A 14116-nucleotide genomic window follows, 5' to 3' on the forward strand; every position below is an offset into this window, starting at 1 on the left:
CTTAAACAATAAAACAAGTTTACAAAGAAGTCCAGAAAAAAATCTTTAGGCCTGCCCACACATTGTTAGAGTTGCTCAAAAAGTGACCCAGAGAGTACAACAGAAGCTACCTCTAAATATCCAAACAAATATGAATTACCTGGGAATAGAAGCAAACAAAAAATTTCAACTAAAAAGCTGTGGATTTGGGGCACCTGGGTGGCTCAGCTGGTTAAGCACCTGACTCTTGGTTTCAGGTCTGGTCATGATCTCATGGGTCATGAGATGGAGCCCCATGTAGGGCTCTGCGCTCAGCGGGGAGTCTGCCTGAAGATTCCCTCCTTCTGTCCCTCCCATGACTTGTGCTGTCTTTCTTTCTCTCTCTAAAATAAATAAATAAATCCTTAAAAAAAAATTGTGGATTTAGCAGGTATATAAAAACAGTATCAATTATTCCTTAAAAATGATTCAAACTCCTGCTTTTATAATTTGTAATAGAAATTATAACTATTTATGAATTCAAATTTTTAAGAGCAGAAGAGAAATGAAGCCTATTCCTACAAATAATCCAAACCCATACAGAGACTCACTCTGCTATGTTGAGATAACCACAGGAAGCTGCTGCATGAAGGGGTGTCCAGCCCTCGTTGTCCTGCTGGTTTACATTGGCTCTGTTCTCCACCAGAAACTTCACCATGTCCAAATTTTCATCAATACAGGCCTGAAAAGAAAAGTCCAATCATTCACTGGACAAGTACTTACTGAGTTCTACTATGTGCCAGACACTCTCTGGGCATTGACAATACAACAGTTGTAATGATACATTAATTTCTATTTCTTGCATACTGATAAAGTGTCCAGAGAATGACTTCTAAGCTTTGTGATTTTATGCAAACCCCTGAATTGTCTGTATGTCTCAATATCTCAGCTGTGGGGGCACCTGGGTGGCTCAGTGGTTGAGTGTCCAACTCTTGGTTTTGGCTTAGGTCATAGTCTCGAGCTTATGGGATCGAACCCTGCATCGGGCTCTGTGCTCAGTGGGGAGTCTGCTGGAGATTCTCTCTCTCCCTTTCCCCTCACTCATGTGTGCACATACACGCACTCGCATGCACTCTCTAATAAATAATTAAGTTTTTTAAAACAAATCTCAGCTGTGAGATAGGTATAATGATACTTAATTTTATTTATAGTACTATTAGGATTAATTGTGAAAGTGATTTCTAAAGTACTATAAATGGGTGAGCTGTTTCATCATCATAATATAAAAGAGGACATGCTAGAAACCACTAATTTGCTTATGAATTTCAAAAGAAAACAATCACACAGAATCAAATGCAATTTTCTCAGTGGGAAGCTACAGTTGAAGATTCTAGGGTTGTCAAACAATCCCTGCTTTGGTGAGAAAGGATGAGGTGATCATTTCAAACTGAAGAAATGTACTTTCTTTTCATGTGTTTTTTGAATGGCTCCACACAATACGGCAAAGTATGTTTGTAGTTTGGATGGTTAGGGATCCTTAACTGCCCATCTCACAGCAACAATTAGGAGAAAGCAGAGGAGCTCTTTAAATAGAAACTTTAGGCTTACCATAAGCCTAAAAGAAACAGTAACAAATAGCAATGAGATCTGCAGACCAAAAGGCTGTCTTAACTTATCTATAGAAAAAAAGGAGGTAAAATGCCCACATTGATAAGGGCAATCATTATCAAGGCTTTGATTGTTCTAAAGCAGTTGGAATAATTCAGGACCTAGAAACAAATGAGACTCCTTTTTGAAAAAAAAAACTTGTCTTTAAATCCCTTCCTTGGGGCCTGGGGGTGTGTGTGGCGGGAGTTAAAACTTCAGCTGAGAAGCTATTTTCAGATCAAAATGATTTTCTCTAACAATATTAAGACATTATTTGCCCTTTTCACTGTGTTGACATTTGCACTAAGGATACATAAGGTATTATGGATAAAACTACCAGTGCCTTAATACGAATCAAGGCAGTAGCCTCAAAGGATAACCAGTACTCACTGTATTCTTCCCTACCACGTACTCGCAGTTTAAAACAAAACAAAACAGGGGCGCCTGGGTGGTCACAGTTTAAAACAAAACAAAACAGGGGCGCCTGCGTGGCTCAGTCGGTTAAGCGTCTGCCTTCGGCTCAGGTCATAATCCCAGGGTCCTGGGATCGAGCCCCGCACTGGGCTCCCTGCTCAGAGGAAAGCCTGCTTCTCTCTCCCACTCCCCCTGCTTGTGTTCCCTCTCTTGCTGTGTCTTGCAAATAAACAAATAAATAAAAATCTTTAAAAAACAAAACAAAACAGTTTTATTTAAGAATGACCTTGATGGGGGTGCCTGGGTGGCTCAGTCAGTTAAGTGTCTGCCTTTGGCTCAGGTCATGATCTCAAGGGTCCTGGGTTGGAGCCCCGCATCGGGCTCCCTACTCAGCGGGAAGTCTGCTTCTCCCTCTCCCTCTGCCCCTCCCCCCTGCTCCTGCTCTCTCTCTTTCTCACTTGCTCTCTCTCTATCTCACTTACTCTCTCTCTCTCTCCCTCTCAAATAAATAAACGAAATCTTTGTGAGAGACACAGAGAGCGCGTGAGTGAGCACAAGCAGGGGGAGCACAGGCAGAGGGAGAAGCAGGCTCCCTGCTGAGCAAGAAGTCTGATGCGGGGCTCGATCTCAGGACCCTGGGATCATGACCTGAGCCGAAGGCACAAGCTTAACCAACTGAGCCACCCAGGTGTCCCATAAAAATCTTAAAAAAATTTTAAAATGACCTTGTTGAAGCAGTAAAATATTATTAATTTTACTAAATCTCAATCCTTGGTTATAAGTCTTTTAAATATTATGTGTGACATAGGAGGTATACATAAAGCACTTCCGCTGTATCCCAAAGTATGATGGTTATCTCCAAGAAAAAAGCACTTGTGCCATCTATTGTGAGATGAACTAGGCACTTTTTCATGGAATGCTATTTTTACTCAAAAGAACTGACATGCAAATTATGGTTTAAGACTTGAAAATGGGGCGCCTGGGTGGCTCAGTTGGTTAAGTGACTGCCTTCAGCTCAGATCATGATCCTGGAGTCCCGGTATCAAGTCCTGCATCAGGCTCCTGCATCAGGCTCCCTGCTCAGCGGGGAGTCTGCTTCTCCCTCTGACCCTCTCCCTTCTCATGCTCTCTCTCTCTCATTCTCTCTCTCAAATAAATAAATAAAATCTTTAAAAAAAAAAGACTTGAAAATGACCAAGGTGAGTCTGTCACTTCAAAGAAAATAACTAGCATTTGTTGCCAGTGACAAAATTTGGCCATCCAAAAGAACTCGGAATTTTGGGAAACATACCACTACAATGAACTTGACAGCTTCTTAATACTTTTCTGATGAGATCAGTGGGACTATCCACAAATGTATAAGTAAATGCATTAACATTTAGAAAAATCTGCATAACTCAATGAACCCTTATTTTCCAAGTCCTAATGAAATACATGGTATAGATAATCATGCATGGGTAAAAGATTCATTCAAAGTATAAGTTAGACCACTCAATTTTGATGTCACAAAGTAAGAAAAATCCACTGACATGTTTCAGATTCTGCACTGCAACTAATATTTAAGAAACTCTTACTTGTTGGACTTTTAGTATAATATTCAAGAAGAGTATCCACAATTGTCTGTATAGGCTATTAAAATATTCTTCCCTTTTCCAAATTTATATATATATATATATATATATATATATATATATATATATATATATATATGGCTTAAGGAGTACATCTATTACTCAGAGAACTTAGAGGAACTTCCTCCAGAGATAAACCTCACATCAATTCTGCCTAGAAGCAAGGGCATGCATGAACAAAGACTGACTCAATTTGGATGAAAATTTAATTAGGTAACTCTGGTTACAAAAAGCATCTTTGTTTATTTTTCTCAAACCATTTGAAACTCTTTTTACAATTACTGAGATTAACATATCAGCCTAGATTTGATTTGATGCAATATAATATATTCCTCTAACTTGACCTTTGGAAGCCAGATGATTCTTATAGCCAAAATTCATAATGGTCTCTTTTTCAACAAGCAGCTCCAAAAATTACATTTCTTCTACTACGATGTTCTCTTAGGTTTACCAATTTCTATAAGCATTCCTCATTTACTCTTTATTTCTTTACCATGTAAAATATTTCATAACCATTATTATCACTAAATTTCAGATATATTGCATGTCTGCCAGTCTGCAATCCCCATAGGTAAGATTTGGCCAACTCATTGCAGAGTACCTTGCTAAAAATTGTTAATAAAGACCTTTTAGTGAAATGATGGAAGGGAATACTTTTTAAGAACGTACTAAAGTCTAAGGAGAAGAAAATGCTTTGCCCATGTAATAATAAACTCCTGTATCATGAAGATGAAATGTGCCATCTTAACCTGCGTTAAGCAGCTGGGCCAACTGCTTCATGCTCGGTTACAAAATTTCTTTGGCTCAACAGTCTAAAAACTTTAGCTCCAATGGCCAGGCCACCACCAGACTTTTGGAAGCCAAGGTTTTCAAAATCATTCTTTGTCCTTTGAAGATGAGAGCAGCCAAATCCCAGAGAGCCTAAAATAAGCCCAGTGAGTCCAGGTATCAAACAGGAGAAAACTCTTTCCATCTCTCTTACTTCTCTCCCTTCCTTTTCTTAATCTCCTTCACCCTATCACCACTTCAGTTCTTTCCCTTTTCAGTTTTATATTTTTGTCTATGAATCTCAAATTCTTGATACAGTATTTTCAGTATTTTTAGACATTGTGAGGATGTTTGAGAACAAAAAACTAGCCTAATCTGCAATGTACTTTGGCAGATCATCAGTCTCCAAAGAATCATCTCAAAGAAAATAAAGTAGGTCAACAGTTAAATTATTCTCCATACCGTCCACAAAGTGAAGGACACTATATTGTTAAAAACATCAGCTTTGGGGGCGCCTGGGTGGCTCAGTTGTTAAGCGTCTGCCTTCCGCTGGGATCGAGCCCCACATCGGGCTCCCTGCTCAGTGGGAAGCCTGCTTCTCCTTCTCCCACTCCCCCTGCTTGTGTTCCCTCTCTCGATGTCTCTCTGTCAAATAAATAAATAAAATCTTAAAAAAACATCAGCTTTGAAGTCAGACAAACCCGGGATTGCATACCAGCTCTGCCAATATGTATAACCTGGAATGAAGTATGTAACCTGAGGATCAGTGAACTTATTCTTTTTTTTTTTTTTTTAAGATTTCATTTATTTATTTGGGAGAGAGAGAGAGTGCGAGCATAAGCCAGGGGAAGAGGCAGAGGGAGAAGGAGAAGCAGACTCCCCTCTGAGCGGGGAGCCCAATGCGGGACTCGATCCCAGGACCCTGGGATCATGACCTGAGTTGAAGGCAGACGCTTAACCCACTGAGCCACCCAGGCGCCCCTAAATTTATTTTTAAGATTTTATTTGAGAAAGAACAAGAGCGATCACAGAGAGAGAGGGAGAAGAAAACTTCCTACTGAGCAGGGACCCCGTTGTAGGGCTTGATCCCAGGACCCTGAGATCATGACCTGAGTGGAAGGCAGACACTTAACCAACGAGCTGTCCAGGCACCCTCAGTGCACTCATCTATAGCATGAGAATACGACCTACCTCATAGGATTTTGTGAGGATTAAAGGAGCTAAACCCTGGCATTGTTGTTGTTTTAAAGCCACCAGTTCAACAAATAGCTTCCCCAGGAAAGAGCACAAATTGTACTAACTCTTCACCCATCACTGCCCTCCCTCACCTCCAGGATCTTATAGGAGGAAGGCAGTTTGGTTAAAAAAAAAAGTCTTTGAACTATAAACATTTTAGAGCTTTTTATTAAGTCTGACTTCAAAAAATTCCCTCTCTAGTGTCCAGGATTCTGCAGGTTCCTAAATTCAGGAGCTATGTGAATAAAATAGTATGTACCATTGTTAAGCTGAAAGAGAATCATCCTCGGAGACAATCCACAGAGTTGTGCTCATGAAATATCTTGGAGTGACCATTCTCCATTCTTTTTGTTTCTATCTCCAGAAGAAGGAATATGACTAAAGCCATGAAGGCGAGACAAATAGTCACTGAAAACCTTCTCCAGTGAATAATGACTAAATTTAGATGCCCTTCTGCCCACTCCATTTGCAGCTGTGCTGCTGACTCATTCACGACTGAAGCATGGTGGATGAGCAGATTCGTCCATCTATAAAACCTTGTCCAGGGGCATGGACTCCCAACATGATGCCTCTACATAGAGCGATCATGAACCTTCCAGATAGATGAGCCTTTCCTTTCCTTGAATAGGCAAAGGATGCTAAAGAAGTTTCTGATGTTACTCATGACATCAATGGGAATATTCTTTGCATTTAATCCTATTCCTTCTGCTGTGGCTTATGTCATTTCCTTCTATGTTTCATTCCTGAGGATACACAGAACATTGCTAAAATAACAACTTCTCCTAAGCTCCTTAACAAAAGGAGATATTATTTAATTATTGGTCCAGAGAGATATTAGGAAAATTGCCACAGAATAATTTAAAACTTCCTAAAATCAGCATGTCACATTTCCTTGGCAATGATAAGCTATCTCCAAGGAAAAAGACTTGATTATACCAATAAAATGATAAAAGGGAACTATGATCTCTCTACTGTACCTAATATTGCTCTCTCTATATCAAAGACAAAAGTGGCTGATGGTTGATCGGTGCCAGAGTTAAATCTGGGAGTGCAGAGAAAGCCTTACAAAACAAAGCCTCCTCCATTCCCAAAATAGCCTGCAACTGTCACCACCACCAAGTGCTGCTGGCTCCAAGAGCTGACCTTGCTCTCGTGTCTCAGAATACTGCTAAAACTACCTGCCTTTGCCCCAGAACAACTCTCTTCCCCACAAAACTCAGCTCGAGATGCCAGGGCAGATGACACCTAGAAGCTGGGCTTTATGCTGCATACCAGCTGTGAGTTTGGACTTTTCAGCTCACACTTTTGATTTCAACAAATCATGCTGACCAACGTGTTGGGAGATGATGATGTTTGTAATATATCCCCATTCCATCCATTTCACTATTTTGTCCTTTAGCCTCCCAAAATTTATATAATTCAATAATAATAATAATTTACATATAAGGTATATAATTCAAAATTTATATAATCTCCCAAATTACATAATTTCAACTTTATGCTGGAAACCCTAAATGCTTGGAGATAAGACAAAGAGCATAATTTCTTTCACACAAACATTAATCAGCCAAACCCCACATTCCTGAATCACCTATATGAACATCTCAAAAGTCATCCCTAGCAAAGCTAGACTATAAATTCCACAAAGGCTAATGACAGACCTAGAAAACACCTACAGCAGCACCTGGCACACAAGAGGCCCTCAACAGATACTTGTTAAGTGGAAGAATAAATGCCCAAATGCATAGAAAGTCACATTTTCTGTACATTCAGTTGATTCTCAGATATCTAGAATCACCCAAAGACTTCTCTCTAAGCTGCCCAAGGTGATTCCATCAAAATCATACAGCACCTCCATGTATGGACTAGGCCCAGGCAAGGATGTTGTATATTGCTGCCTCCCACCCATTTTGTATTGTCCATGTGTCTCCTTTTCAATGGTGCAGTGTGTGAATGGCTGCCCCCCAAAAGATATGTCCATGTCTTAGTCCCTGAAACCTGTGAATAAACCTTATTTTAACAAGAATAACCTGCCCAGGGGTCCCTGCAGATATAATTAAGGATGTTGAGATGACAAGATCAACTTATCAAAGCGGGCCCTAACTCCAATGACAAGTGTCCTTGTAAGAGCTAGAAAGAGGTCGCCTGGGTGGTATCGCCGGTTAAGCGTCTGACTCTTGGTTTTGGCTCAGGTCATGATCTCAGGGTTGTGGGATCGAGCCCCACATGGAGTCTGCTTAAGGATTCTCTCCCTTTCCCTCTGCCCCTCCCCTTGCTCAGTCTCTCTCTAAAAACAAACAAATAAATCTTTAAAAAAGAGAGAGAGAGAGGCAGGGGGAGATTTGAAACAGACCACAGAGGAGGAGGCAATGTGACCACAGAGGCAGAGACTGAGGTGACACAGCCACCAGTCAAGGAATGTTGATGGTCAGCAGAAACTGGAAGAGGCAAAGAACAAATATTCCCCTACAGCCTATAGAAGGAGTGCGGCCTTATCAACACCTGCATTTCAGGCTTCTAGCCTCCAGATAATACATTCTAACTTGTGCAATAATAAATTTCTGTTGTTTTAAGCCACCATGTTTATGGTAATTTATTATTGAAGCCATAGGAAAACACAATTGGCAGAAAACAGGAAATCAGAACCTGAAGAGTCTGCCACATCCTTATCCCTTGGTATTAATGAAAATCACAGCAGTGAGTCATCCTTTCTTTGCCAGATGAAAAATGGTTAAAACATTAATTATACCACTTTTTAAAACACAACTACATTTAACAGAAAGTTTTTGAAGGTTTTTTTTCTAGTAGTTAGCCCTAATAGCAAATGCCTTGAAAGACCTGCCCATGGTTCTCCCACTAGGTATTTTGCTGGAAGAACTCTGGCTGAGGACCGAAACTGAAACTAGGGTGGCAAGACTGACTGAGGAGTTTGCTGTGAAACCCAACATTTCAAAGCTCCAAGTCCCCCTGCTCCAATGAGGTAGCCTCAGCACAGAACAAGAATTTATGCCAGCAAATTAAAGGTGATAAAGGAGTCAGTAAATTTGGAAACGTCAACCATCAGCAGATCATCACTATGAGAAGGCTTTAACATATCAGTAGTTAAGATTGACTGATCCAACGCTTGAGTCAGTCCTTCCAAGTACCTGTCTCTCTGTTCTAATCATGATATAGTATAACTACTACTCAAGTGAAAATCATAATAGCATTCTGCTCCAACATGACAGATGACTCCAGCGACTGTCAGCCCTGTGTAAAAAACTCACAACCCCACTGGCATAGACAGTTTGGCTCCCAGATGGTGAGAACTATATCTGATTATGTACTCAGTGGTCAGACAGGCTCTGGACAACTCCCGACCTACAACAACCTTGTTGTAGCCTTTCGGGAGAGATAGCCAAGAGAAAGAGCAGAAGTAAAGAATTTCCCATGGAGTGTCATACTGACTAAGATTTTGTTCTCAGTAAACTGGCATATTACCTGCAAGACTATAAACGTTTACAATTTGGGAACAGAAAACACCTTCCTTCAGTTAAGAGCAAGTACCATACTAAGGGTTGACAATATTTAATATCAAAAATATGTTCATTTTGCATTCTACTAAGGCCTCCTCTAAATGCCCCGAGCCCTTACCCTTCAAATAATGTTTCCTTCAACCTTCTCCATTCCCCATGCATTTATCCCCTTAAAAGAAGAAAAGCCCATTAAGTTGTCTTAAGGTATGACTTTGGCAAATTTTGTGCCATACAAGGCTATATACATTAGACCTACCTCTTGTTAGATCAAGGCAGGTTTTTAGAAAGTTGAGAAGAAAGAATAAAGGGCCCATCTTTTTAAAGCCCATGGTTATTCTTCAAACAGAACTTTTATAGTTCCAGTGTCCAAATCTCTGTTTCATGATTCAATGATAATCCTGATTTTGAGGAACAATAAATGAGGCCTACTAATAATGATAAAAATCCCAAGCATGAGTTTCTCTCAGATCAAGAGTGTACACAGCTGAGTCACTCGGACACTTGTATATAAATAAGAAACCCCTTCTTGAAGTTTTTTTCTTACAAACTCTGCACATAAGAGCTGAGGCATACTAATGGGATGATTCACCTTTAAAGACTTGATCAAAAGAGGTTCCTTGGAAAAAGCATGTTACAACAAAAATGTAAAAGAAGGAAAGAACATGGTAGCTAACACAATAAACACTAGGACTGGGTGCCCGGGTGGCTCAGTTGGTTGAGCGACTGCCTTCGGCTCAGGTCATGATCCTGGAGTCCCGGGATCGAGTCCCACGTCGGGCTCCCTGCTGAACAGGGAGTCTGCTTCTCCCTCTGACCCTCCCCCCTCTCATGCTCTCTCTCTCTCTCTCATTCTCTCTCTCAAATAAATAAAATCTTTAAAAAAAAAAAAGAAAAACACACTAAAAAAATTTTTTTTAAATAAAAAAATAAAACACTAGGACTTTTCATGTTACAGAGAAACTAGTCCCGGGAAAGTTAAATGACTTATTTAAGGTCACATATTCAGTTGCAGAAGTACCTAAGTGTTTTCTACCTACCAATTTAGAGGTATCCAAAATAGAGTTCATGGGCCAGTCTCCAGACACCACTTGGCCCATGGAACATTTTTAATACCTGATACTATCTTCCTAAAAATAACTTTGCTTTAGCATATATAGGGTAAACTGATATTAGTCTAACTCTCCAATAATTTCATATGAGGAATGTACCCAATTGGGTGATCTGAGTTGGTCACTCCTGGCTAGACTACATGCAAAACACAAAGATCCCATTAAAGTGCTTTGGTTACCACTCTGTTTATTAGCATGAGTCTGGATTAGAAACCTCCCTCATATCTTGGCTACCTATCTTAACCACAGCCCCCCAAGGTCTACGGTGCTGCCAACTTGGCATGTAGAGTAAACTGCTGTCCTGGGAGAGGGATTTTTCTATTTCACTCCAGATCACATCGTGCCCATAAACAAGTGTTTCATAAGCCGCGAGAGTACGGCCTGAAAGCTACGACATGGGCGATGATCCACAGCTGTCAAGTAAGCCTTGGGAAAAGAGGGCAGGCACTTCTGGGTCTGAGTTGGGTAAGGAGTAAAAGCCGCAAAAAAATTACAGGAAGACTGACTTCTCAGAAAGTATAAATCAGTACAGCAAATTTCATCCCTAAAAGGAGATATTAAAATAAGAGGTTACTCTTTTCCAAGCACATTTTCATCAAGAGTTTTATACGGGCAAAGCTAGTCATATGTGAGTCCCAATCACTTACTGGCATGTCTCCCCACATGCAGGGTCCTCTGTGGTAAAGAAAGCACCCCCACCCAGAACAGTGTACTGGTTAAGAATGCAGACTATGGAATAGACTTCCTGGGTTCAAATCCCAAGTCAACTAAATTTGTGTTCTTAAAACAAGTTATCTCTGTATGCTCCAGTTTCCTCATCTATAAAATCATCACACCAATTATGGTACCTACTTCATGGGGTTACAAATGAGCTAATGTACATAAAAATACTTAATGTACAGCATATAGTTAAATGCCACGTGTTGGCTGCTGCTAGTATTATTATTATTATTACTGCTCCCCACCCCCACCGCCCTCATCTCTAAGAGATAGCAAGAACACTCCTTTCCACACCAGAAAGGGCAAAAAATATATACTTAAAATAAATATAAATATAGCATAAACTCTCTGTAAGTTCTAGTAGATGTCAACAGACCACAGTCAGGTTTTGTTAAAAGACAAGGAAGTAAATTAGAAGGATCAGAGGAAAGGGAAAACAGTGAGCCAGGAGTGGAAGAATGCTCTTCTTCAGCTGGCAAAGGAAGTTCAGGGGCTGCATGCTGGGTTTTGCCCTAACAGTCCCTGGCTACAGAGGGGACCATCAAGTCTATTGTTAGCACAGGCAGAAAATCTGAGAACACAGATTTAAGTACCGGATCTGACACTGACTCACATTACCAAAGAACAGGTTAAGAATTTATCTTAGTAATACGTTCCTTGACTGTAAAGTGTCTTTCCATTTATTCATGTAACAAACATTTACTGAGGCCTATACTCTGCCAGACATAATCCTTAGGAGAAGATGCAGGAATCAAAAATGAATAAGACTTTACCATTTTGTGGTAGAAAGAGATATGTAAATGATACATGTAACAGAAATCATACTCTAATATAAAATGAGTGATATGTACAAAGTATTATAATACAGAGTAAGAAGTCACTAACTTTGGGGGTAACAGGGAATATTTTGCAGAATGGATATTATTCACTTGAGTTATAAAAGAGAAGGAGTTAGCCAGTTTAAAAAGCAGGGATGAAAATAACATAACATAACATAAAATAAAATAAAATAAAATAAAATAAAATAAAATAAAAAGCAGAGATAAAGAACATCAGAAGCAAAGGGAAGAGTAACACAAAGGTCTGGAGAAAAGGAAAAAAAAAAAGAAAGTCTTTTGGAATGGTGAGAAGTTTGGCATTTTGTACTCAGATGGGGATGGGAGCACACATGAAAATCTGAACAGGGCTTCATTTGCCATACTGAAGAATCTGAATTTTACCCTACAGGTTAACGGGAAATGGAAGGAAGAGAGGCTGGTAGGATAGGTTGGCAGCAATGAAGGTCCCTGTATCTCATGATAGAGAGTTTAACCTTCATCCTGAAGGCAACAGGGAGGTACTGAGCCTTTTAAACCAGGGAGTGACATTACCAGAATTGTATCTTAAGAACAGTAACTGTAGTGGGAATATGAAGATTGAACTGCTGGCAGGAAAAATTCACAACAGAGACAACCACTGAGAAAACTATAATCAAGGCTAGAGAGGATGAGGTCTTCAAGTAAGGTCCTGGAAGTGGAGGCATGGAGGAGGGGATGGACTTGAGAAGCATCCCTGAGGTAGAAGGGACAGCATAGCTGATTAGAATGCCCACGGTGAAAAAGGATAACACAGAGACTGTTAAGAGCTTAGGACCCTTGGTAGCCTGCGACACCACCATCACGTAGCCAGAACAGGGAATATAAGGAAGTCTTAGAAGTCTTTTCTGTTGCTGATTCCTACCTAGTGCTAATTTCTGTTCAAGCCTAAGTGACTTATATCCAGGAACTACATCTGAGCAGCAAGCTAGCATGTACTACTCACTGCCCTTTCCCTATTAAATAATCCTAAAGTGAGCCCAGGGAAATTGAAGCCAACCAGCCCAATCTCACAGCTGTTCCCAGCCCCACAGCAAAGCCCCGGTTGGGTCAGTGTCATGAATACGGTGGCACGGCCCTGGCAAAGCATTATCGTACAGCAGCCCACAGAGCAGGGGAATTGAGGTTATGGCAGAAGGTCTCCGCTACCGCTGAGGTCTCTTCAAAGTCACATGTTAGTGGTAACAATGGTGACTTTACAATTCAAGCGGACACCTCCAATTTTTCCTCTAAAATTAAAATCTCTGGGATAGAAAAATGGTAAATTAAAAGCCTTTTCTTTGGCCCGTGTGGCATTTTAAAAATAAAGATTTTTCACATTAAAAAATTCCACATTTGAGATTTTTTAAAAATTAGAATATCTGGCAATGCAAAGTAACAATTAGAGTTGAGTGGCAGTTGTCTTCTCTAGGCAGAGCATGAGTACCTGATGCCCCATGCCCCACCATCCTCTACTGTTTTATACTTAGCCTACTTTATTAAGTTATATTACCTGCCTATCCTTTTTAGGCATTTTCTCCAAATATTTTATTATGAAAATGTTCAAACATAGAAAAGTTGAAAGAATTTCACAGTGAATACCCATTTACCTTCACATGGCCTGTAGTCCACCATTAACACTGTGCTATACTTAATCACATGTCCATCCCTTCATTCATCTCATTTCAGATATTCATAATAATTTCCCCAAACATGTCACATGCATATTAGCAAGAGTTCAACACTTGTTTAGAGTATTATTTTTCTTTTGAAGTAAAATTTACATATAGTGAAAAGCACAGATCGTCAGTACACATTTAGTGAGTTTCGACAAATACACACACTTGTGTTATTCATCGCTCTAGGCATTTCAGCATCCCTGAGGCATCTGACCCCTGGGACAGAGAAATGTTTTTCTACATTGCTCTGACCTCAGCACTGTCAGTGGCTAAGAAAATACTGGCTATCAGTGGAAACATAGTTGACCTCTCTTAAGGTACCATCTTGTTTCTGACGCACCTTAACAGACCAAATCTGGGTATAATCAATTTTGCTAATAAAATCAATTCACTACTTGGGCTGAAAGAGAAGACTCTGGTGGTTAAGACTTTGAAAATCTGAATAACTTATTTTTTCCTGAAGGCATCAAGCTCAATAATATAAGAAACATGGCCTATAGTTCAACCCTCAGACTGCTATGTCCTAGAGGTAGGAGAGTGCGATGAATAATAAAAAGCAATAGGGTGCCTGGGTGGCTCAGTTGGTTAAGCAACTGCCTTCGGCTC

General features: G+C 40.1%; 1 protein-coding gene across 9 annotated transcripts in view; it reads right to left on the reverse strand.

Annotated features, from left to right (window-relative positions):
• The window catches only part of PPP1R12B (protein phosphatase 1 regulatory subunit 12B), a 216497-nt gene that overhangs the window by 160653 nt on the left and 41728 nt on the right, over positions 1-14116 (reverse strand). For all 9 annotated transcript variants that reach the window (XM_027609982.2, XM_027609978.2, XM_027609977.2 and 6 more), the window contains exon 2: positions 570-700. In XM_027609982.2, coding sequence (XP_027465783.2) covers positions 570-700 — 131 coding nt within the window. The remainder of the gene's footprint in view (positions 1-569; positions 701-14116) is intronic.

The sequence above is a fragment of the Zalophus californianus genome, chromosome 10 (genome assembly GCF_009762305.2).
Source record: "Zalophus californianus isolate mZalCal1 chromosome 10, mZalCal1.pri.v2, whole genome shotgun sequence".
NCBI lineage: Eukaryota > Metazoa > Chordata > Mammalia > Carnivora > Otariidae > Zalophus > Zalophus californianus.